At 38.5% G+C, this 20,270-nt stretch overlaps 1 protein-coding gene across 2 annotated transcripts in view; it reads left to right on the forward strand.

Moving 5' to 3' along the window:
- LOC145977740 (GTPase-activating Rap/Ran-GAP domain-like protein 3) overlaps positions 1-20,270 on the forward strand; it is a 742,197-nt gene that overhangs the window by 684,921 nt on the left and 37,006 nt on the right. For both annotated transcript variants that reach the window (XM_083109991.1, XM_083109992.1), the window contains one exon: positions 19,538-19,652. In XM_083109991.1, the coding sequence (XP_082966117.1) occupies positions 19,538-19,652 (115 nt within the window). The remainder of the gene's footprint in view (positions 1-19,537; positions 19,653-20,270) is intronic.

Below are 20,270 nucleotides of genomic sequence, written 5' to 3' on the forward strand. Positions count from 1 at the left end.
CTTACAAGAGCAAACCATTAAGGCGAGCTCCACTTTCGGGCGCAGAACTCTCTATTTGGGACTACTTGGGTAAAATTAGTATAATAATGTCCTGCATTACCACAAATATAAATAGTTATTTCATTAATATTTGTCAATGTCTTTGAAAGTACACAATTATCGTTACAGTATCATAATTCACGATCTTATACGTAAAAATATCCCTTTCAAAGTGTGTCAATTCATTTATTTGTTTATTTTTTTTTAGAAAATTCCAGATACAGAATAATGTAGCCACTCTACACTGCTATTACATATAATGTTACAATGCACTTGTTTAATAAAAGGAGAAATTGAGCCTAACTCTACATGCAACCCACCAGCGCCTTACGTAATTTGGGTTGCCTAGTTTAAAATGTCGTTGTCCTAAAACTTTTGAGAGACTCTGTACAAGGTAACCAGTATCTACCACGTAAATGACAGTTCGCTCCGTCTTCCGATTCGGTCGTAGCCGTGGCTAGAAAATCATGTGATTTTCCAATGTAATGATTGATCGATTGCTCGATTGCACAAAAAACTAATTTGGACTGGACCTACAGTTTAAAGTGGAGTCCGAACCACTATGTGCCTCCACCGGGTATCCAAGACTGGACCCGTTGATTAGAAGGCAGCGACGCTACCACTGCGCCATCAAAGAGGCCCTGTAGTCAATTGGGTATGATATACTAATATGATACAACATATTGATTTCTGTATAGCTCTGGGTGTTGCTTTTTGAAAATGTATCTCTTCTTAAACAAACGTCTAGCCTAAAAGGAACTAACTCTCCCCTTGTTATCTTCTCCTGGTTTTGGCAAGTGGGAAAGAGTTTTAACCGTGGCAAGGATCGGAACCCCTGTGGAGCTCTTCTTATCTGTTGGCACAGCATGCCTTCCTGCCGAGTTTCATAATGGGGCGCAATGAAGGTGAAAATAACCCCTTTAATCTGTAAGTGGTCAAAGGTTCCGCCTAAGCATGTGACAAATTCAGAAGGGATAGTACAATTAATCGGATCATGTGAAGGAGCATTGAAATAACTTGTCTGATAAACTTGGACCTCTTTTATCCATCCTCTGCATTTGTTGAATGTATGAAAGAGACTGAAAGTTGGTACGACAAAATGTCGTACTGCGACATACGACAAATATCGCATTCATAATAGGTCAAAATTTTCATCCGACAAAATGTGGCACTATGAACCCTATAAATGAAAGGGACGTCAGTATTTTCCTTTCTTTTATTTTGAGTGCTATTCTTTCTTTAACGGATGCATGATGTCAAAATGGAGGCTACAGTGGTGAAAATATTCATTATTTACACATCAAGGGTGGAAAATTGATTTTTTGTCTCTATCTATGGCGTTACCGCTGTTTTGGCGCAGGTAGGCAGGCTAATCGGAACTGGGCTTTTTTCATCCGAAAAAAAATGGCACTACGAACCCTATAAATGTGGTATACAGTCAGAGTTCTTAAAAAATAAACAGCAGATTTCACATGCTTATTTCTCACGAACTATAAAAGATAGAAAAACGTGCCATACACCAATGGATAGAGGAAGGTTCAAAGTTTTATTGTTGAAAGTTTTAATGCATGCACTCAACATGACAAACATGAAAACGGTACTCAATTTCTTGCCACACACGAATTAACTAGTCCCTAGTTATTGATCTTGATTGATTGGTTGAGATCGTGTTTTAAGTCCACTTTATGCACAGTAAGGCTAATCGGTACTGGACCTACAGTTTAAAGTGGAACCCGAACCACAATGAGCCTCCACCGGGAATCGAACCCGGGACCCCTTGATTACAAGGCGACGACGCTGCCACTGAGCCATACGGAGCCCCCATAGTTATTGAATTGATAGCTACAACAATTCGATGTGTCAGATCTTGAAGAGCAGCACGAGGAATTATAAAACTTTGAACCTTCCTCTATCCATTGATGTATCATGTATGGCACCTGTTTCTATCTTTTATAGTTTGTGAGAAATGAACATTTGAAATATGCTGTTTAATTTTTAAGAACTGTGTATATGAAAGGGACGTCAGTATTTTTCTTTCTTTTATTTTGAGTGCTTTTATTTCCCTCTTCGTGACTCAGAGGAAGATGAAAGATTAACGGATGCATGATGTCCAAATTGAGGCTACAGTGGTGAAAATATTCATAATTTGCACATCAAGGGTGAAAAATTGATTTTTGTCTCTATCTATGGCGTTACCGCTGTTTTGGCGCAGGTAGGCAGGCTAATCGGAACTGGGCCTACAGTTTAAAAGTGGGATCCGAACCGGATATCTAACCCGAGCCCCCTACAAGGTGACGACGTTACCACTACGACATGAAAGCCTCTGAAAAGTATTTAACTGTTAAGAGAATAATCGTGAATGTTGTTAATTTATTTATTTATTTCTGACAGAGTAGTAACACTTGCAATGAAGGAGCCTCGGGTTCGATTCCCTGTGGAAGCTCGGATGATTTGAATTCTACTTTGAACAGTGGGACCTGTTCATATTAGTTTATCTCAGTAAAATTAGGTGGACTGAAAATATAAATTTCAGTTGTTGCCGATCACAAAAATCCCAAGTAGATCTTGTCACATTACCTACACATTTAACATTGCCACAAAGAAACAAAGCGAATAGCATTGTTTAATTATAATTAATATAAAGGAAAGCTATTGTATTTGCATTCGCACCATGCCAAGAAGCCATCCATGTAAATTGATGCGCTACACGGAGATTAGCACATAAAGGGTCCAGATCAGAAAGAACTATCGCACTGTGGTTTAGAAGTCAGGTAACCAGATCTGTGCTGTCTATCGAACGAGCTGTTTTCTAATGACTTCTTGCTTATTGTCCAATCAAGCAAAAGAAATGCTTTGATTTATTTGACAATTGGAAGATATTTATTTAAAATGCATTTCCTTTTTTACGAATGGACTATGTGGAATGCCATATCACCATCTTGCTGCACCGACAACAGATTCAGTAAATTTTCCACCCTTTCATGCTTAAACGCTGTTGGAAATGCCTTTGTTTAAGCATTCACAATCAATTCCTGTGTCTTGAGATAGGAAACAAGTTTCCCTGAATATGTGTGCTTTCCAACTCGACAATAGCTCAGGTGAATGATACAGTGATTCTTGGAAAAGTCCCCCCTCAGCATTCCAGTTTAATCTTATCAAAATATGTGCGTCTGAAACAGATTCAGTACATTTTCCACCCTTTCATGCTTAAACGCTGTTGGAAATGACTTTGTTTAAGCATTCACAATGAATTCCTGTGTCTTGAGATAGGAAACAAGTTTCCCTGAATATTTGTGCTTTCCAACTCGACAACAGCTCAGGTGAATGATACAGTGATTCTTGGAAAAGTCTCCCCTCAGCATTCCAGTTTAATCTTATCAAAATACGTGCGTCTGAAAATCCAAGGTACCAAGCTAGACTGACATTGCAAATTTCTTCTGAGCAGGAAGGTATTCTGCCCTGAGCTTGAGCTGTCTGGCATCAAGATGAATTTCCTAGTAAAGAAGGTAGGGACCATGGCCCGAATCCATGGGAGGGGCCATTGTGGTCACGGGCCCTCCCCTCCGAACTATGAAGTATTTTATTTTTACCCTATAAAAAAAAATATACGAAAATGACATGTACGATTTCGAAATTTGTAAAAATTTTCATTTTGTCCTTGCATAAATGAGTATGTGTTCCGTCATCAATTTCATATCATTGCTCATCATGATCGTCGCAATTAGACAAACTTGGAAGTAAAGCAAGGCAAAATAAACTAATTCAATGACCCTTACAGTATGACTGTTCTCTTTGTGACACATTTTCGGATCTAACACACTCCTCCTTTAAACAATCCTAGTTTCGTGTCTTATCAAACTGAAAATACAAGATGAAGATAAAAGCACAAATATAAAACTAATATAAATAAGAATACAGGGGTGGCGCTAGAAATTTTCGACCGGGTAGGCAGAAGCTCCATAGTGATAGATTAGGGTGGGCAGTATAAATGTAAGACCATGTATGTGTACGTAAGACGTATGTATCCCCCTCTCTCTCTCACACTCCCGATTTTCCTCTTACTTCTTTTCCCTTTCCTTGCTTTCCTCTTTATTCTTTTCTAATTATTCTCGCATCTTGTTCCATTTCCTTTCGCTTTGTCTCTGATGAACACAATTATTTCAAGGAAGCGTTTACCCATGCGCAGCCATACATTCAAATCACATTCTTTCATGCATGTTAATACAGTGAAATAAATGTGAATTAGGTTTAAGCTTGTGTTTGTTGTGCGATGGAAACACATATGTTAACAAGATTAACTGCATTTATTACACAAACTTACAAACAACGTAATACTTTACATTATAACGAAACTCCGTTCACCATTCCAGGTTCTGTTTGCACAGACTCATGTCTAGCAACAGTAGCTTGTTTCTTCTTCCTCTAGGAGGCAGCACTACATTCCTCCCAGAGTTACAAAAAAAAAAAAATTAACAAGGGTACCCGTATCTGTCAGGGGGTACCTTAATCCTGGTCGATCTTCTAGGCACACGAGGAGTGGATGTTGCTCGTGGAGCAGCGTCAGCGTCTTGGGGTTGATGAACATCAACGTGGGGTTGAGGTGGGGTAATTTTGGAATCTGAATTTCGATTCTCCGGCGCGCCTTCTGGTCCGCGTGGACTATCATCATCACAGATTTCTGGATGGTTCTGTTGACTGTGTGTCCTGTGACGAATCCAACGTGAATGTACCACTCTTTGAGTTCCATCGGCAAAGCGCACTTTGTATAGGTGAGTTCCACCCAACCTTTCTACAATATCTCCCTCCTTGAAGTTAGGTGACAAGTGCTTCGGTGATTGAATCCATACAGTTTCAGTAGGTGAAAATGTCCTGTATGGTTTGTTGTGGTTGATTCTAGGTTTCAAGAAAGGAGGAGCTTCTGTCCTCTCGGCATCTCTATTATGATCACCACGTATACAGTTCCACCATGTTCTTGGACTGAAGGTGAGAACTGAGGCTGCAGGAAGACTACGTTCCTCTCCCAACCGGGAATTCCTCAAAAACAGCAGGTACTCTGCTAACTTTGCATCGAACTGTAAAGAAGTCAGATGTGGATGTTCATGCAACACCTTCAACATGCCAGTCTTCACCGTGCGTACGTACCTCTCTGCAAGCCCGTTGCTAGGACTGTGGTACGGCGGTATTGTGATGTGTTCGATTCCGAACTGCTGGCAAAAGGAACGGAACTTTAGGCTGATAAATGCCGGACCATTATCCGAAACTATTGTTTGTGGAATTCCGAGAGTCGAGCATGACTGAAGAATCCAGCGTATGGTCTCCGGTGTATCTAAGGAAGATACTGGCCAGACATCTACCCAGCGACTATAAGCATCCACAAGTAATAGGAACTTTCTCCCAGCCAAGAAGAAATGGTCTACGTGGAGTCTTTGTCCTACAAATCTAGCTTCCGGCCACCTATTATCTGGACCTTTCTTGATCCTGGAACGTGTGGATTGGCACGTTTCACAAGTCTGGATACAATGTTGTATATCCCTTGTCATCTTGGGCCACCATGCTTGTGATCGTAAGGTCTCCATCATCGTCCTTTCCCCAGGGTGGTTCGAATGAAAGAGTTCCACAACCTTCGAACGAAGCGATTGTGGGATGACTAACCTCCCCATCCACCACAGACATCCTGCCTCTAGCGAGAGAAGGTTTCGCCTTTCGTAGTAAGGGTAAATATTGGAATCCTTTATCCGTTGATTAAACCTTTTCGGCCAACCCCTTTCTACATATATTGCAACTTCGGTTATCACTGGATCAGCATTGGTGTGATCAGCGATCATCTGTAGAGAAATTGGCGCTCTGGTGCCTGTCATGCTGTAACACAATGTAGCTTCCTCATCTACTGGGTCCTCTGTGGGACAAGGTAACCTGCTGAGCATGTCCGCCACAGGTACACGTGATGATGTCACTACGTCGTAGTTGAATCCGGATAGAAAGAGAGACCAACGCAGTAGTCTGTTCGAAGCGTGCTTGGAGATTGACTTCCCTGGTGAAAATATGAACTTAATGGCCGTAGCATCAGAGATTATTTCGAAATGAAGTCCTCTTAGGAATTTTTCAAATTTCCTCACGCCAAATACTACACTTAATGCTTCTCTTTCTACCTGTGCATATCTTTTCTCCACATCACTAAGTGTAGAAGATGCACATGCCACCGTAGCGAGCGCTCCTTCTACACGATGGCATAATCGGGCGCCGCAACCGTATGGAGATCCATCGCATATCAGCACAATAGGTTTATTTGGATCGAATGGTATTGTGGGTTGCGCTTCTCGTAGTTCCTTTAGAATGTTCCTAAATTCTTTGGATGTTTCAGTAGTCCATTTCCACGAAACATCTTTCTTCAAGAGAGAAGTAAGATGTGGTATCTTAGAAGCGAGATTGTGTATAAATCTTCGATGGAAGTTTAACATGCCGATAAAGGACCTCAACTGTGAGATGTCTGACGGTTCTGGACAGTCCAATATTGCTTCTAAATTCTTACGGGAAGGGCTAATGCCTTTCGAAGATATGCAGTATCCCAAGTATTCGACTTCCGGTGATAGAAAGGTACATTTGTTGAAGTTGGCCTTCACATTATGTTGCTGAAGTTTAGAGAGGACTAGAAGTGTCCTTTCATAGCATTGTGCCAATGTAGCTCCACCTATGATAACGTCATCAAAGTAGAATGCGACGCCTGGTGTGTCTCCCAAGATTTTAGCCAGCGTCATTTGGAAAATATCGCCACTAACTGTGATCCCGAAGCACAACCGTTTTATCTTATAGAGTCCTACATGTGTGTTCACTACAGTTATAATTTGTGACTTTTCTGACAAGAGAAGTTGGCAATAAGCCATTTGAAGATCCACTACGGAGAAATACTGGCAATTCTTCAGTTTAGCAAATATATCATCAGTTTTACTAATATTGAACTTCATATTTTCTGTCATTTTGTTGACAGTTGAAGAAAAATCGACACATAACCTCAAAGACCCATCTTTCTTGGTGACTGCCACAAGAGGAGATGCCCAATCAGAGTAGGTGATAGCCTCCCAGAGTCCTTGTTGTACTAGTTTCTTAATTTCAACTTCCACTTGTGCCCGCAAACCGTAAGGTGTATCATAGGCTTTCCGGAAAATCGGCACAGCATCTCTTCTCAAAGGTATATCAATTATGTACGGTACAATTGGTTTCGATAGATCACCATCGAAGACCGAAGCAAATTCATGTTTTATTTTCATCCGTAAATGTTCTGGTTGGTCATTTCCCGTAGGGTCAACTAGCATAGAACTAGACTGCTGTGAATGTAACAGTAAAGTTCTCCAATCCGGCGTAACGACATCTAACCATGAACGACCTATGAGTGGATAGGTGAGAAAGTCCTTGCATAAAATAACGGGAAGTAAGTAAGTCGATCCAGAGTGTGTAAGTTCCAGTTCAGCTTGTCCTTGCACTGAAAGAGCATGTTTCCCTACGCCATATATTTTTATGGAGGAATGATTACTATCAGTCGTTGGAAACCAATTCCTGAATGAATCTGCTTGGAACAGAGTTACGGCAGACCCTGTATCGAGCTCACATTGAACAAACTTACCGTTAATAAGTAAATCCTTTAGCATTGGATTCTTTGATAAAGGGTAATTGGACGTAGGTGACCCGGTGATGTGTGAGTCACAACTGTATGAAACGACACTAGGTAACCATGCTGTTTGTTCGCCAGGTGAAGTATGAGAAGTTGACATCTTCAAATTTTCGATTTCAGTAGTTTGTCCTACGTTATTATTACTATTGGGTTTCTGTTTAAGCTTTTCTCTCTTCCTACACCGCTTTTGCCAGTGACCACGTTTCCTACAGAATGAACAAACAGAATCCTTGGCTGGACAGTTGTATTTAGAATCATGTTTGTACGTACAGTTAGGACAGCTGTAATCAGTATATTTCATTCCGTGAATCGTTGGATTAGGCGAACTATAAGTATGTTGTTTTGTATGTTTGTCCCCTTGCACTGTTCTTCTTGGAAATTGGGTTGAGGTGCGTGAAACTGCTGACTCTTGTTTTACACTTTCTGATCGTATTAACAATCGGGTTTCTTTCTCTAACATTTCATTTTGTAATGTCAGTTCCTGACATTGCTGAAAGGTTAATGACTGTACTGAAAGTAACTTTCTTCTAGTAACTTCTGATCGTATGCCCAATACTATCTGTTCAACTAAAGCTTCGTCCAGATAATTGCCGTAGTTACATTTTATGGCTTGTTGTTTCAGCCTTATGAAATAAGCAGAAACAGTTTCACCTTCCTCTTGCACGCAACGTCGAAACTTATATCGTTCAACAAACTTATTAGTTACAGGTTTGTAGTGTGACAAAATACTATCCTTTAGACGAGAATATGACAGATTCTGTACAAGGTCTGGTGCGACTACATTTTTCAAGACTTTAAATGCCTTTGCACCTATAAAGGCGATGAGTATTGGAACTCTCTGATCATCACTGAACTTTTGAATGATACACAACTGTTCGAAACGTAAGAGATAATCTTCAATGTCCTCTGAATCTTCGTCGAAAGCGTTAAATGTCAAGTTTGTGTACATATTTATGACTTTAAATCCAAACGTGTAACCTAACAAATATGAAAAGTGAGTTTTCACTTATAATTATACTTGATCTGCATCGGATCACAATGTATCTATGAACGTGACAAAGCCTTTGTACGTTTCATGATTATTACTTGTTTCCACATTAGAAGGAATCTTGATATATATATTTACACCACACTATTTTTTTATAAGACTTAGACGGTTTATGCTTACCGCGTTATGACAAATTGCGTCAAACCGACACGTTTATGATTGTTAAAAGAGTTTGTTGTACGAATGAGGACAGTCAGTCCGAATAGAATAAACTTACGGAAATGTAAGGTTCTTGCAAATCCTGCAATCCATGAAGAGTAAAGTTCTTTTATACCGACTGCGCCATAATGTTGTGCGATGGAAACACATATGTTAACAAGATTAACTGCATTTATTACACAAACTTACAAACAACGTAATACTTTACATTATAACGAAACTCCGTTCACCATTCCAGGTTCTGTTTGCACAGACTCATGTCTAGCAACAGTAGCTTGTTTCTTCTTCCTCTAGGAGGCAGCACTACAGTGTTGCAAATACAAGGCACATTCTTGATTTTATGTATTCGGCGACAATGATAGAAAGTGCGATGGTAGACAATCGTGAAGTTTCTCGTAATTTAAATGCATGTTCCTGAGCATAGTATTTTCATCGTATGAGTTTTTGACTGAAAGAGTTTTCTTACTCCTTGGGGGGTTACTTTTCTTATCTTACAAGGTTAGTACAATTGACAAATCTATCTCAATGTTTGTAGTAGCAGTGATTGGGTGCCAACATTTGAGGGGCAAGGACATCTCTCCCAAGGCCAATGGCGCATCCCCACAAAATCATGTCCATGTCATCGCCCCCCCCCCCCCCCAAATCATATTTGCGCCCTGAAACTATATCGTAATTCCTACACCGAAAGTAACTTTTTTCTTAGCCCTTTGTTCCAAATGATGCACCTGCTTTAAAATAAGCAGTATACCAACACTAAGCACTATATTTTAAGAACTAATGTTACTCATGAATATGGAGAATATCGCTCATGTCTTGTAATGCAGCTATAGCATAAAAATTCACATAAACCTCAGTAAAGCGCCAAACACGCATTGTTGTAACAAACAAATTATTGCGAGCGAAGCAAGCAAGAACATTTTTACATCCATTTCTTTGCAGGCTCTCAAGAATATTAATTTAACGGGGTGTCAATACTTTCTTAGGATCCCGGGATATTTAGTCTTTTCCAACTTCTGTTTTGGCACGTTCGGGCTCGAAAACGTGTGGATACCATATCGCTAAATATAGTCTCCAAAATTTAATGTTGTTCAAACTCTCTGTTCACTACCGAAATCCCTTGACAATCTAAGATTTAACACTTTATCAAGAGCTTCCTATCTCCCCCTTTAAATTTAATACTCAATCCTACCACAAGAACGTCCATGCCAATTTTAGACTTAGTACTGTTGATATTGAAGACTGGATATTGCCTCCTCCAAAAAATTAATTCTTAGTCTCCACACCAGAATTTCTTCAACATTCTAAGACAATAGTAATACACAAAAATTGGATACCTTAATGCTCAATGCCCCTATGACTAAAATACCCGCCATAATCTAAGTACCTACCAACGTTTAATTCATAAATCCCCCAAGAACCCACGTGTCAATTAAGGCCTAATATATAAGAGTTGGATATTTATCCCCCCATCCCCTTCGCACCTTCAATAATAACCTTAAACGCTTTCTTTTCTTCATGTAATGGATTAAATATGGTGTATTATGGGAAAATATATAAATGTTCAATTTTACATTATTTGAAGGGAAAAAATCCCCCATAATCCTCCTGTGGGCACCCCTGAATATACGTTTTCTTGGTAGAAAAGGTTTAGCATAAAGAGGGCATAGTGCTGGGGCAAAAAGTGGCAAAATGTGGCTGGGGAACTGCATCCCCCACTTCCCGCTCCTCCTAATCGCCGCCACTGAATGTTTGGATTAAAATGAACGTCTTATTAGGAATGATTTAAAACACACACGGAAAACAAATTATTTGTTCATTGTCCATTAAGTATCCCTAGGCTAATGAAAGGCTATTTTGACAAAATACCACTCGTCATAAGTAATAAACAAGTAAGATTGACAAATCTGTTCATAATTTAAGAGATTATTAGCTAAGTTGCTATTTGTTTTCGGAACTGCCACGTTACTAATGCGGGAGAAGCAATACACATATGGTTACATGAACATATTTTTTGAGGTAACAAAATGATTTAGGACACAATGGATTCATCGAAGTTGATCATCGTACCAGTAATACTTCATCTATTTTTCATTGGGTTGTATGGCGTGACTATTTCGAACACACTAGAATGTCAACCTCTATCCTGTGCAGCATACCCTGGAAACTTTATTCTTTCAGGGCAACGAGTCCTTGGCGCCTGGAACCACTGTCAAAGTAATAATTTATGAGGGTTTGTATTTTGAATGTCATTTGAGGATTTCTAAATAGGATAAGCCACTCATTAGCAATTGAATAATTCTGTAGTGTTTTTCCATACATAACTCATTTATTAAAATTTATTCACTTCGGTATTGTAGTGATTGTTGTGATTTATTTTTATTAGTAGAACGAATATAAAGTTGATATTTCGTATACCATATTGATATTTGAAGATGACAGGTATATAAAAATTGTACTGAAAAAAAAAGGGACACTTCTGGAATTTCAATGCAGAGCTGATTAAAATTATATTATTCTCTATAGCAGTCATGTCCAACTTCTACATTTTATTGTTACAATAGGCAGTGATCTACTATTAATCGTTAATCTTTCCAAAAATCTGTACCTACTCAGCCATTATACATTATAGAACTTGAAATCAAATAACGTATATTCGTATAATTACAGTTGATAACTACGGTCGACCAACAAACGCCCCGCGATCGACGCGTTGGACATGCCTGCTCTATAGCATACTTAAACCCGAAGGTTTATGGCTGCAGCAACACAAGCCTTCCATCTGTCCCTATCCTGGGCAAGATCAATTCATATCTTGCCCACCCGTGCCCACCCCTGTCGCCGTTCCTGTAAGAATTTCACTGATAATTACGAAATGTTCCATCTACTAAATTCGGTCGTAGTCGGGGCGAGAAAATGATGCAATTTTCCAAGGTAAATCGGTGAATCTTCATAACACGTTGTCGCTGGGGTGATAATAAATAGAAAAAGGGGTGTCACCTCTATTTTTTCAACAGAATATTGTTGTAGTACAAGGTATCACGTATCTACCACACAAATGACAGTTCGCTCCGCTTTCCGATTCGGTCATAGTGGGGGCGAGAAAATGACGTAATATTCCAAGGTAAATCGGTGAAATTTCATAATAAGTTGTCGATGCGAACAAAAATGGTATGGTATTTTTGGAAGCATTTATGTAGCAATTTTGCTGAGGAAAATGCTTCACTCTAAAGTGGGCCTAACTCTTACTGTATTATCTTTTCCTGCTCCTGGTTGCAAACACTGGACAAAAGCTGATACTTGACAGATAAGACTCCTGTGTCCTCGACCTCCGAGGACACCTGCTGTCACCAACAGGGAGAATGAAAATGAAAGTGGTTGAACCGCATCTGTAATAGGTTGTCGATGGGGTGATTTAAAATCGGGGAAAAGTGTTAGCTCAATTCTTTTTATTGAATATTGTTACAAAAGGTATCATGTATCCACCATGTACATGAAAGTTCGCTACGTCTTCCCACTCGGCCGTAATCGCGGGGAGAAAATGATGTAATTTCCCATGTTATTTCTTTGAAATTTCGTAATAGGTTGTCGATGGGGTGGGTGAAAATCGGGGAAAAGTGTTAGGTCAATTTTTTTTTACTGAATATTGTTATAAAGGGTATCATGTATCCACCACGTACACGAAAGTTCGCTACGTCTTTCCATTCGGCCGTAATCGCGGGGAGAAAATGATGTAATTTCCCATGTTATTTATTTGAAATTTCGTAATAGGTTGTCGATGGGGTGGGTGAAAATCGGGGAAAAGTGTTAGGTCAATTTTTTTAACTGAATATTCTTATAAAAGGTATCATGTATCCACCACGTACATGAAAGTTCGCTACGTCTTCCCATTCGGCCGTAATCGCGGCGAGAAAATGATGTAATTTCCCATGTTATTTATTTGAAATTTCGTAATAGGTTGTCGATAGGGTGGGTGAAAATCGGTGAAAAGTGTTAGGTCATTTTTTTTTTACTGAATATTCTTATAAAGGGTATCATGTATCCACCCTGTACATGAAAGTTCGCTACGTCTTCCGTTTCGGTCGTAATCGCGGCGAGAAAATGATGTAATTTCCCATGTTATTTCTTTGAAATTTCGTAATAGGTTGTCGATGGGGTGGGTGAAAATCGGGGAAAAGTGTTAGGTCATTTTTTTTTACAATATATGATTACAAAAGGTATCATGTATCCACCCTGTACATGAAAGTTCGCTACGTCTTCCGTTTCGGTCGTAATCGCGGCGAGAAAATGATGTAATTTCCCATGTTATTTATTTGAAATTTCGTAATAGGTTGTCGATGGGGTGGGTGAAAATCGGGGAAAAGTGTTAGGTCAATTTTATTTACTGAATATTGTTATAAAGGGTATCATGTATCCACCACGTACACGAAAGTTCGCTACGTCTTCCCATTCGGCCGTAATCGCGGGGAGAAAAATGATGTAATTTCCCATGTTATTTCTTTGAAATTTCGTAATAGGTTGTCGATGGGGTGGGTGAAAATCGGGGAAAAGTGTTAGGTCAATTTTTTTTACTGAATATTGTTACAAAAGGTATCATATATCCACCCTGTACATGAAAGTTCGCTACGTCTTCCGTTTCGGTCGTAATCGCGGCGAGAAAATGATGTAATTTCCCATGTTATTTATTTGAAATTTCGTAATAGGTTGTCGATGGGGTGGGTGAAAATCGGGGAAAAGTGTTAGGTCAATTTTTTTTTACTGAATATTATTACAAAAGTTATCATATATCCACCCTGTACATGAAAGTTCGCTACGTCTTCCGTTTCGGTCGTAATCGCGGCGAGAAAATGATTTAATTTCCCATGTTATTTCTTTGAAATTTCGTAATAGGTTGTCGATGGGGTGGGTGAAAATTGGGGAAAAGTGTTAGGTCAATTTTTTTTACTGAATATTGTTATAAAGGGTATCATGTATCCACCACGTACACGAAAGTTCGCTACGTCTTCCCATTCGGCCGTAATCGCGGGGAGAAAAATGATGTAATTTCCCATGTTATTTCTTTGAAATTTCGTAATAGGTTGTCGATGGGGTGGGTGAAAATCGGGAAAAAGTGTTAGGTCAATTTTTTTTACTGAATATGATTACAAAAGGTATCATGTATCCACCCTGTACATGAAAGTTCGCTACGTCTTCCGTTTCGGTCGTAATCGCGGCGAGAAAATGATGTAATTTCCCATGTTATTTATTTGAAATTTCGTAATAGGTTGTCGATGGGGTGGGTGAAAATCGGGGAAAAGTGTTAGGTCAATTTTATTTACTGAATATTGTTATAAAGGGTATCATGTATCCACCACGTACACGAAAGTTCGCTACGTCTTCCCATTCGGCCGTAATCGCGGGGAGAAAAATGATGTAATTTCCCATGTTATTTCTTTGAAATTTCGTAATAGGTTGTCGATGGGGTGGGTGAAAATCGGGGAAAAGTGTTAGGTCAATTTTTTTTACTGAATATTGTTACAAAAGGTATCATATATCCACCCTGTACATGAAAGTTCGCTACGTCTTCCGTTTCGGTCGTAATCGCGGCGAGAAAATGATGTAATTTCCCATGTTATTTATTTGAAATTTCGTAATAGGTTGTCGATGGGGTGGGTGAAAATCGGGGAAAAGTGTTAGGTCATTTTTTTTTTACTGAATATTCTTATAAAGGGTATCATGTATCCACCCTGTACATGAAAGTTCGCTACGTCTTCCGTTTCGGTCGTAATCGCGGCGAGAAAATGATGTAATTTCCCATGTTATTTCTTTGAAATTTCGTAATAGGTTGTCGATGGGGTGGGTGAAAATCGGGGAAAAGTGTTAGGTCATTTTTTTTTACAATATATGATTACAAAAGGTATCATGTATCCACCCTGTACATGAAAGTTCGCTACGTCTTCCGTTTCGGTCGTAATCGCGGCGAGAAAATGATGTAATTTCCCATGTTATTTATTTGAAATTTCGTAATAGGTTGTCGATGGGGTGGGTGAAAATCGGGGAAAAGTGTTAGGTCAATTTTATTTACTGAATATTGTTATAAAGGGTATCATGTATCCACCACGTACACGAAAGTTCGCTACGTCTTCCCATTCGGCCGTAATCGCGGGGAGAAAAATGATGTAATTTCCCATGTTATTTCTTTGAAATTTCGTAATAGGTTGTCGATGGGGTGGGTGAAAATCGGGGAAAAGTGTTAGGTCAATTTTTTTTACTGAATATTGTTACAAAAGGTATCATATATCCACCCTGTACATGAAAGTTCGCTACGTCTTCCGTTTCGGTCGTAATCGCGGCGAGAAAATGATGTAATTTCCCATGTTATTTATTTGAAATTTCGTAATAGGTTGTCGATGGGGTGGGTGAAAATCGGGGAAAAGTGTTAGGTCAATTTTTTTTTACTGAATATTATTACAAAAGTTATCATATATCCACCCTGTACATGAAAGTTCGCTACGTCTTCCGTTTCGGTCGTAATCGCGGCGAGAAAATGATTTAATTTCCCATGTTATTTCTTTGAAATTTCGTAATAGGTTGTCGATGGGGTGGGTGAAAATTGGGGAAAAGTGTTAGGTCAATTTTTTTTACTGAATATTGTTATAAAGGGTATCATGTATCCACCACGTACACGAAAGTTCGCTACGTCTTCCCATTCGGCCGTAATCGCGGGGAGAAAAATGATGTAATTTCCCATGTTATTTCTTTGAAATTTCGTAATAGGTTGTCGATGGGGTGGGTGAAAATCGGGAAAAAGTGTTAGGTCAATTTTTTTTACTGAATATTGTTATAAAAGGTATCATGTATCCACCACGTACATGAAAGTTCGCTACGTCTTCCGTTTCGGTCGTAATCGCGGCGAGAAAATGATGTAATTTCCCATGTTATTTATTTGAAATTTCGTAATAGGTTGTCGATGGGGTGGGTGAAAATCGGGGAAAAGTGTTAGGTCAATTTTTTTTACTGAATATTATTACAAAACGTATCATATATCCACCCTCTACATGAAAGTTTGCTACGTCTTCCGTTTCGGTCGTAATCGCGCCGAGAAAATGATGTAATTTCCCATGTTATTTCTTTGAAATTTCGTAATAGGTTGTCGATGGGGTGGGTGAAAATCGGGGAAAAGTGTTAGGTCAATTTTTTTTTACTGAATATTGTTATAAAGGGTATCATGTATCCACCACGTACACGAAAGTTCGCTACGTCTTTCAATTCGGCCGTAATCGCGGGGAGAAAATGATGTAATTTCCCATGTTATTTATTTGAAATTTCGTAATAGGTTGTCGATGGGGTGGGTGAAAATCGGGGAAAAGTGTTAGGTCAATTTTTTTAACTGAATATTCTTATAAACGGTATCATGTATCCACCACGTACATGAAAGTTCGCTACGTCTTCCCATTCGGCCGTAATCGCGGCGAGAAAATGATGTAATTTCCCATGTTATTTATTTGAAATTTCGTAATAGGTTGTCGATAGGGTGGGTGAAAATCGGTGAAAAGTGTTAGGTCATTTTTTTTTACTGAATATTCTTATAAAGGGTATCATGTATCCACCCTGTACATGAAAGTTCGCTACGTCTTCCGTTTCGGTCGTAATCGCGGCGAGAAAATGATGTAATTTCCCATGTTATTTCTTTGAAGTTTCGTAATAGGTTGTCGATGGGGTGGGTGAAAATCGGGGAAAAGTGTTAGGTCATTTTTTTACAATATATGATTACAAAAGGTATCATGTATCCACCCTGTACATGAAAGTTCGCTACGTCTTCCGTTTCGGTCGTAATCGCGGCGAGAAAATGATGTAATTTCCCATGTTATTTATTTGAAATTTCGTAATAGGTTGTCGATGGGGTGGGTGAAAATCGGGGAAAAGTGTTAGGTCAATTTTTTTACTGAATATTGTTATAAAAGGTATCATGTATCCACCCTGTACATGAAAGTTCGCTACGTCTTCCGTTTCGGTCGTAATCGCGGCGAGAAAATGATGTAATTTCCCATGTTATTTATTTGAAATTTCGTAATAGGTTGTCGATGGGGTGGGTGAAAATCGGGGAAAAGTGTTAGGTCAATTTTTTTTACTGAATATTGTTATAAAGGGTATCATGTATCCACCACGTACACGAAAGTTCGCTACGTCTTCCCATTCGGCCGTAATCGCGGGGAGAAAATGATGTAATTTCACATGTTATTTCTTTGAAATTTCGTAATAGGTTGTCGATGGGGTGGGTGAAAATCGGGGAAAAGTGTTAGGTCAATTTTTTTTACTGAATATTGTTATAAAAGGTATCATATATCCACCCTGTACATGAAAGTTCGCTACGTCTTCCGTTTCGGTCGTAATCGCGGGGAGAAAATGATGTAATTTCCCATGTTATTTCTTTGAAATTTCGTAATAGGTTGTCGATGGGGAGGGTGAAAATCGGGGAAAAGTGTTAGGTCAATTTTTTTTATTAAATATTGTTATAAAGGGTATCATGTATCCACCACGTACACGAAAGTTCGCTACGTCTTCCCATTCGGCCGTAATCGCGGGGAGAAAATGATGTAATTTCCCATGTTATTTCTTTGAAATTTCGTAATAGGTTGTCGATGGGGTGGGTGAAAATCGGGGAAAAGTGTTAGGTCAATTTTTTTTACTGAATATTCTTATAAAGGGTATCATGTATCCACCACGTACACGAAAGTTCGCTACGTCTTCCCATTCGGCCGTAATCGCGGGGAGAAAAATGATGTAATTTCCCATGTTATTTCTTTGAAATTTCGTAATAGGTTGTCGATGGGGTGGGTGAAAATCGGGGAAAAGTGTTAGGTCAATTTTTTTTACTGAATATTGTTATAAAAGGTATCATATATCCACCCTGTACATGAAAGTTCGCTACGTCTTCCGTTTCGGTCGTAATCGCGGCGAGAAAATGATGTAATTTCCCATGTTATTTATTTGAAATTTCGTAATAGGTTGTCGATGGGGTGGGTGAAAATCGGGGAAAAGTGTTAGGTCAATTTTATTTACTGAATATTGTTATAAAGGGTATCATGTATCCACCACGTACACGAAAGTTCGCTACGTCTTCCCATTCGGTCGTAATCGCGGGGAGAAAATGATGTAATTTCCGAAGTGAATTTTTTGAACTTTCCGCCGGTGTGATAATAAAGATATAAAACGTGTAAGCTCAATTTTTTTACTTCATATTGTTACACAAAGTATCAGGTATATCCCACGTAAATGACAGTTCACTCCGTCTTGTAATTGTGGCGAAAACATGATATATCGGCTAGAACTTTCTCGAACTTTCTCGAACCCCTGGCAACCTTGAGCGCGCCGATGCCCTGCAGCGTTTTCCTGGTTGTCGATGGATTCCGGTGTCGCTAAGTGTAATATACAGTTGCAATACATCATTTTTCTCTATATATTTATAAAGTTATTCTATATGTTTTAAATACTTGGTAAATTGCCCAAAATTTTTCAATTGCATAATTACAATATTATTATTATTAATATTTATACCATCTACCGAACAATATCAAAACACTCATGCCCTCAAAAAAGACAACAAATATTAGCAATAAAAGAATATTTATTAAATAAAGCTTTGTATAGTCTTACGGAATTTATGGAAAATTGAATTATGGATGTCTAATAACTCCTATTCTCTTTTAATGTTTTTTATAATAATATTGAATGTCATACTGTTAGTATAGTTTTGTTGTTTTTATATTTATATAACTTGAATGTTTTAATTTTTTCATGTGATATAATTCACAGTGTGCATATTCATGTTTTATCTGGTGTATCAAGTGTGATTGAACGTTATATTTTATTAGTAACCTAATTCACAACTATTTTATGTATAGGTGTATAACTACTGACGTTCTCCAATGTCCGTGAAGTTAGCCTGAAGCGCCAGCCTGATCTGCGCATCCCTCAGTGAAGCTAGCCACACATTGTCCTTCCTTAGTCACCAATAGCGGGAAGGTAGCGTAGTGTAGCTAACTTCCCGCTGTATCAGGGTGCAGGGTGTATGTCCATGCCTACGTACTTGGTATTATGGAAATAAACCATTATTATTATTATTATCATCATCATCATCATCATCATAATATAGTCATCGATTTCCCGTTTAGTATTAATTGGAAATTTTCAATGTTCAAAATACAACATGCAAATGAAAATTAGCATGTATCAAATTCACTTAATGATGTCAGCCTGAGGGAACTTAAAGCTTCATTAGATACAGTGATTGAGAACTAATTTGAACCTAATTTTATGTTTGTCAATAAGCCTATCAGATGTAATGTAATTATCATTCTGATTTTACCATTATTTATTAATACTTACTTCCAAAGGTACATAATAATTAATGTGTAAGGTTTAAGAATATGAGAAAGGCAGTTACAAGTCCAATTATTGGGATCGACTTTAAATAAATAAAATACCAAGCTGGAGTCTCAGATCTGACAACCACTGTTATGGCAACCCTTTACCTGTTCTGAATATCCAGATTGTATGGAGTACGAGCATTGAAAGCCACCAAACTGCTTGTGAACACATGATTTTTTCTTCTGCACTTGCAGTACATGTTCCTATTTGTCTTTCAGCCTTGGGAACCTCATTGTTTCTATCCAGACTTCAGCCAGGAGGTGATATGTGGTGATTCCTGGGGAGAAAATCGCATAATTGTTGCCACTGATGGGGGACTGTACCTTGTGGAAGGTGAGTGCACTCCAAACATCACACCTTTTTGCATATTAAAATGTTTGCACCTTTCTGAGAGCTTTATTTTTGTGAACAAATAGAGTAAAAATGATTTCGTTGGTAACATTTCCGAATGTTTAATGATGATTTTTTGCAAGCTTTATACGACCATTACAAATTGCTTTAGAATATTGGAAATGGTTTTGGAAGTAAGTTCGAAGCTTATAGAAACTAATTATTACAGTTAAAGCTTCCCTAAGTATTGTTTTTGTTTTCACAAAGAAAGCATTTAGCGTAGAAATACCTCTTCACACCCGACGCGTGTGAAGTAGAATGCAGTAAACAAATGGCTGCTCGCAAACAAAGAATATTTTAGGAGTATATGAAAGGGAAAAATTGTTCTCCAGAAAACTCACAGTAAGTGATCACAAAGACACTGAAGTACGTGTTAATAGACATAATTAGAAATTGAACTGTGTAAAAAATGCCTGCACACCCTGATAAATTTACAATTAAACAATTTGAAATTGGACTATTTCTTAAGCCAAAATTGCTTAGAACACTAATTCTAGAGGCGACAAAATTAGAAACGCACTTGTCTGGATAGTAGATTCTATTTCCTCTTATTCCATTCCA

Source organism: Lepisma saccharinum, chromosome 23, assembly GCF_977018435.1.
Source record: "Lepisma saccharinum chromosome 23, izLepSacc3.1, whole genome shotgun sequence".
NCBI classification, from domain to species: domain Eukaryota; kingdom Metazoa; phylum Arthropoda; class Insecta; order Zygentoma; family Lepismatidae; genus Lepisma; species Lepisma saccharinum.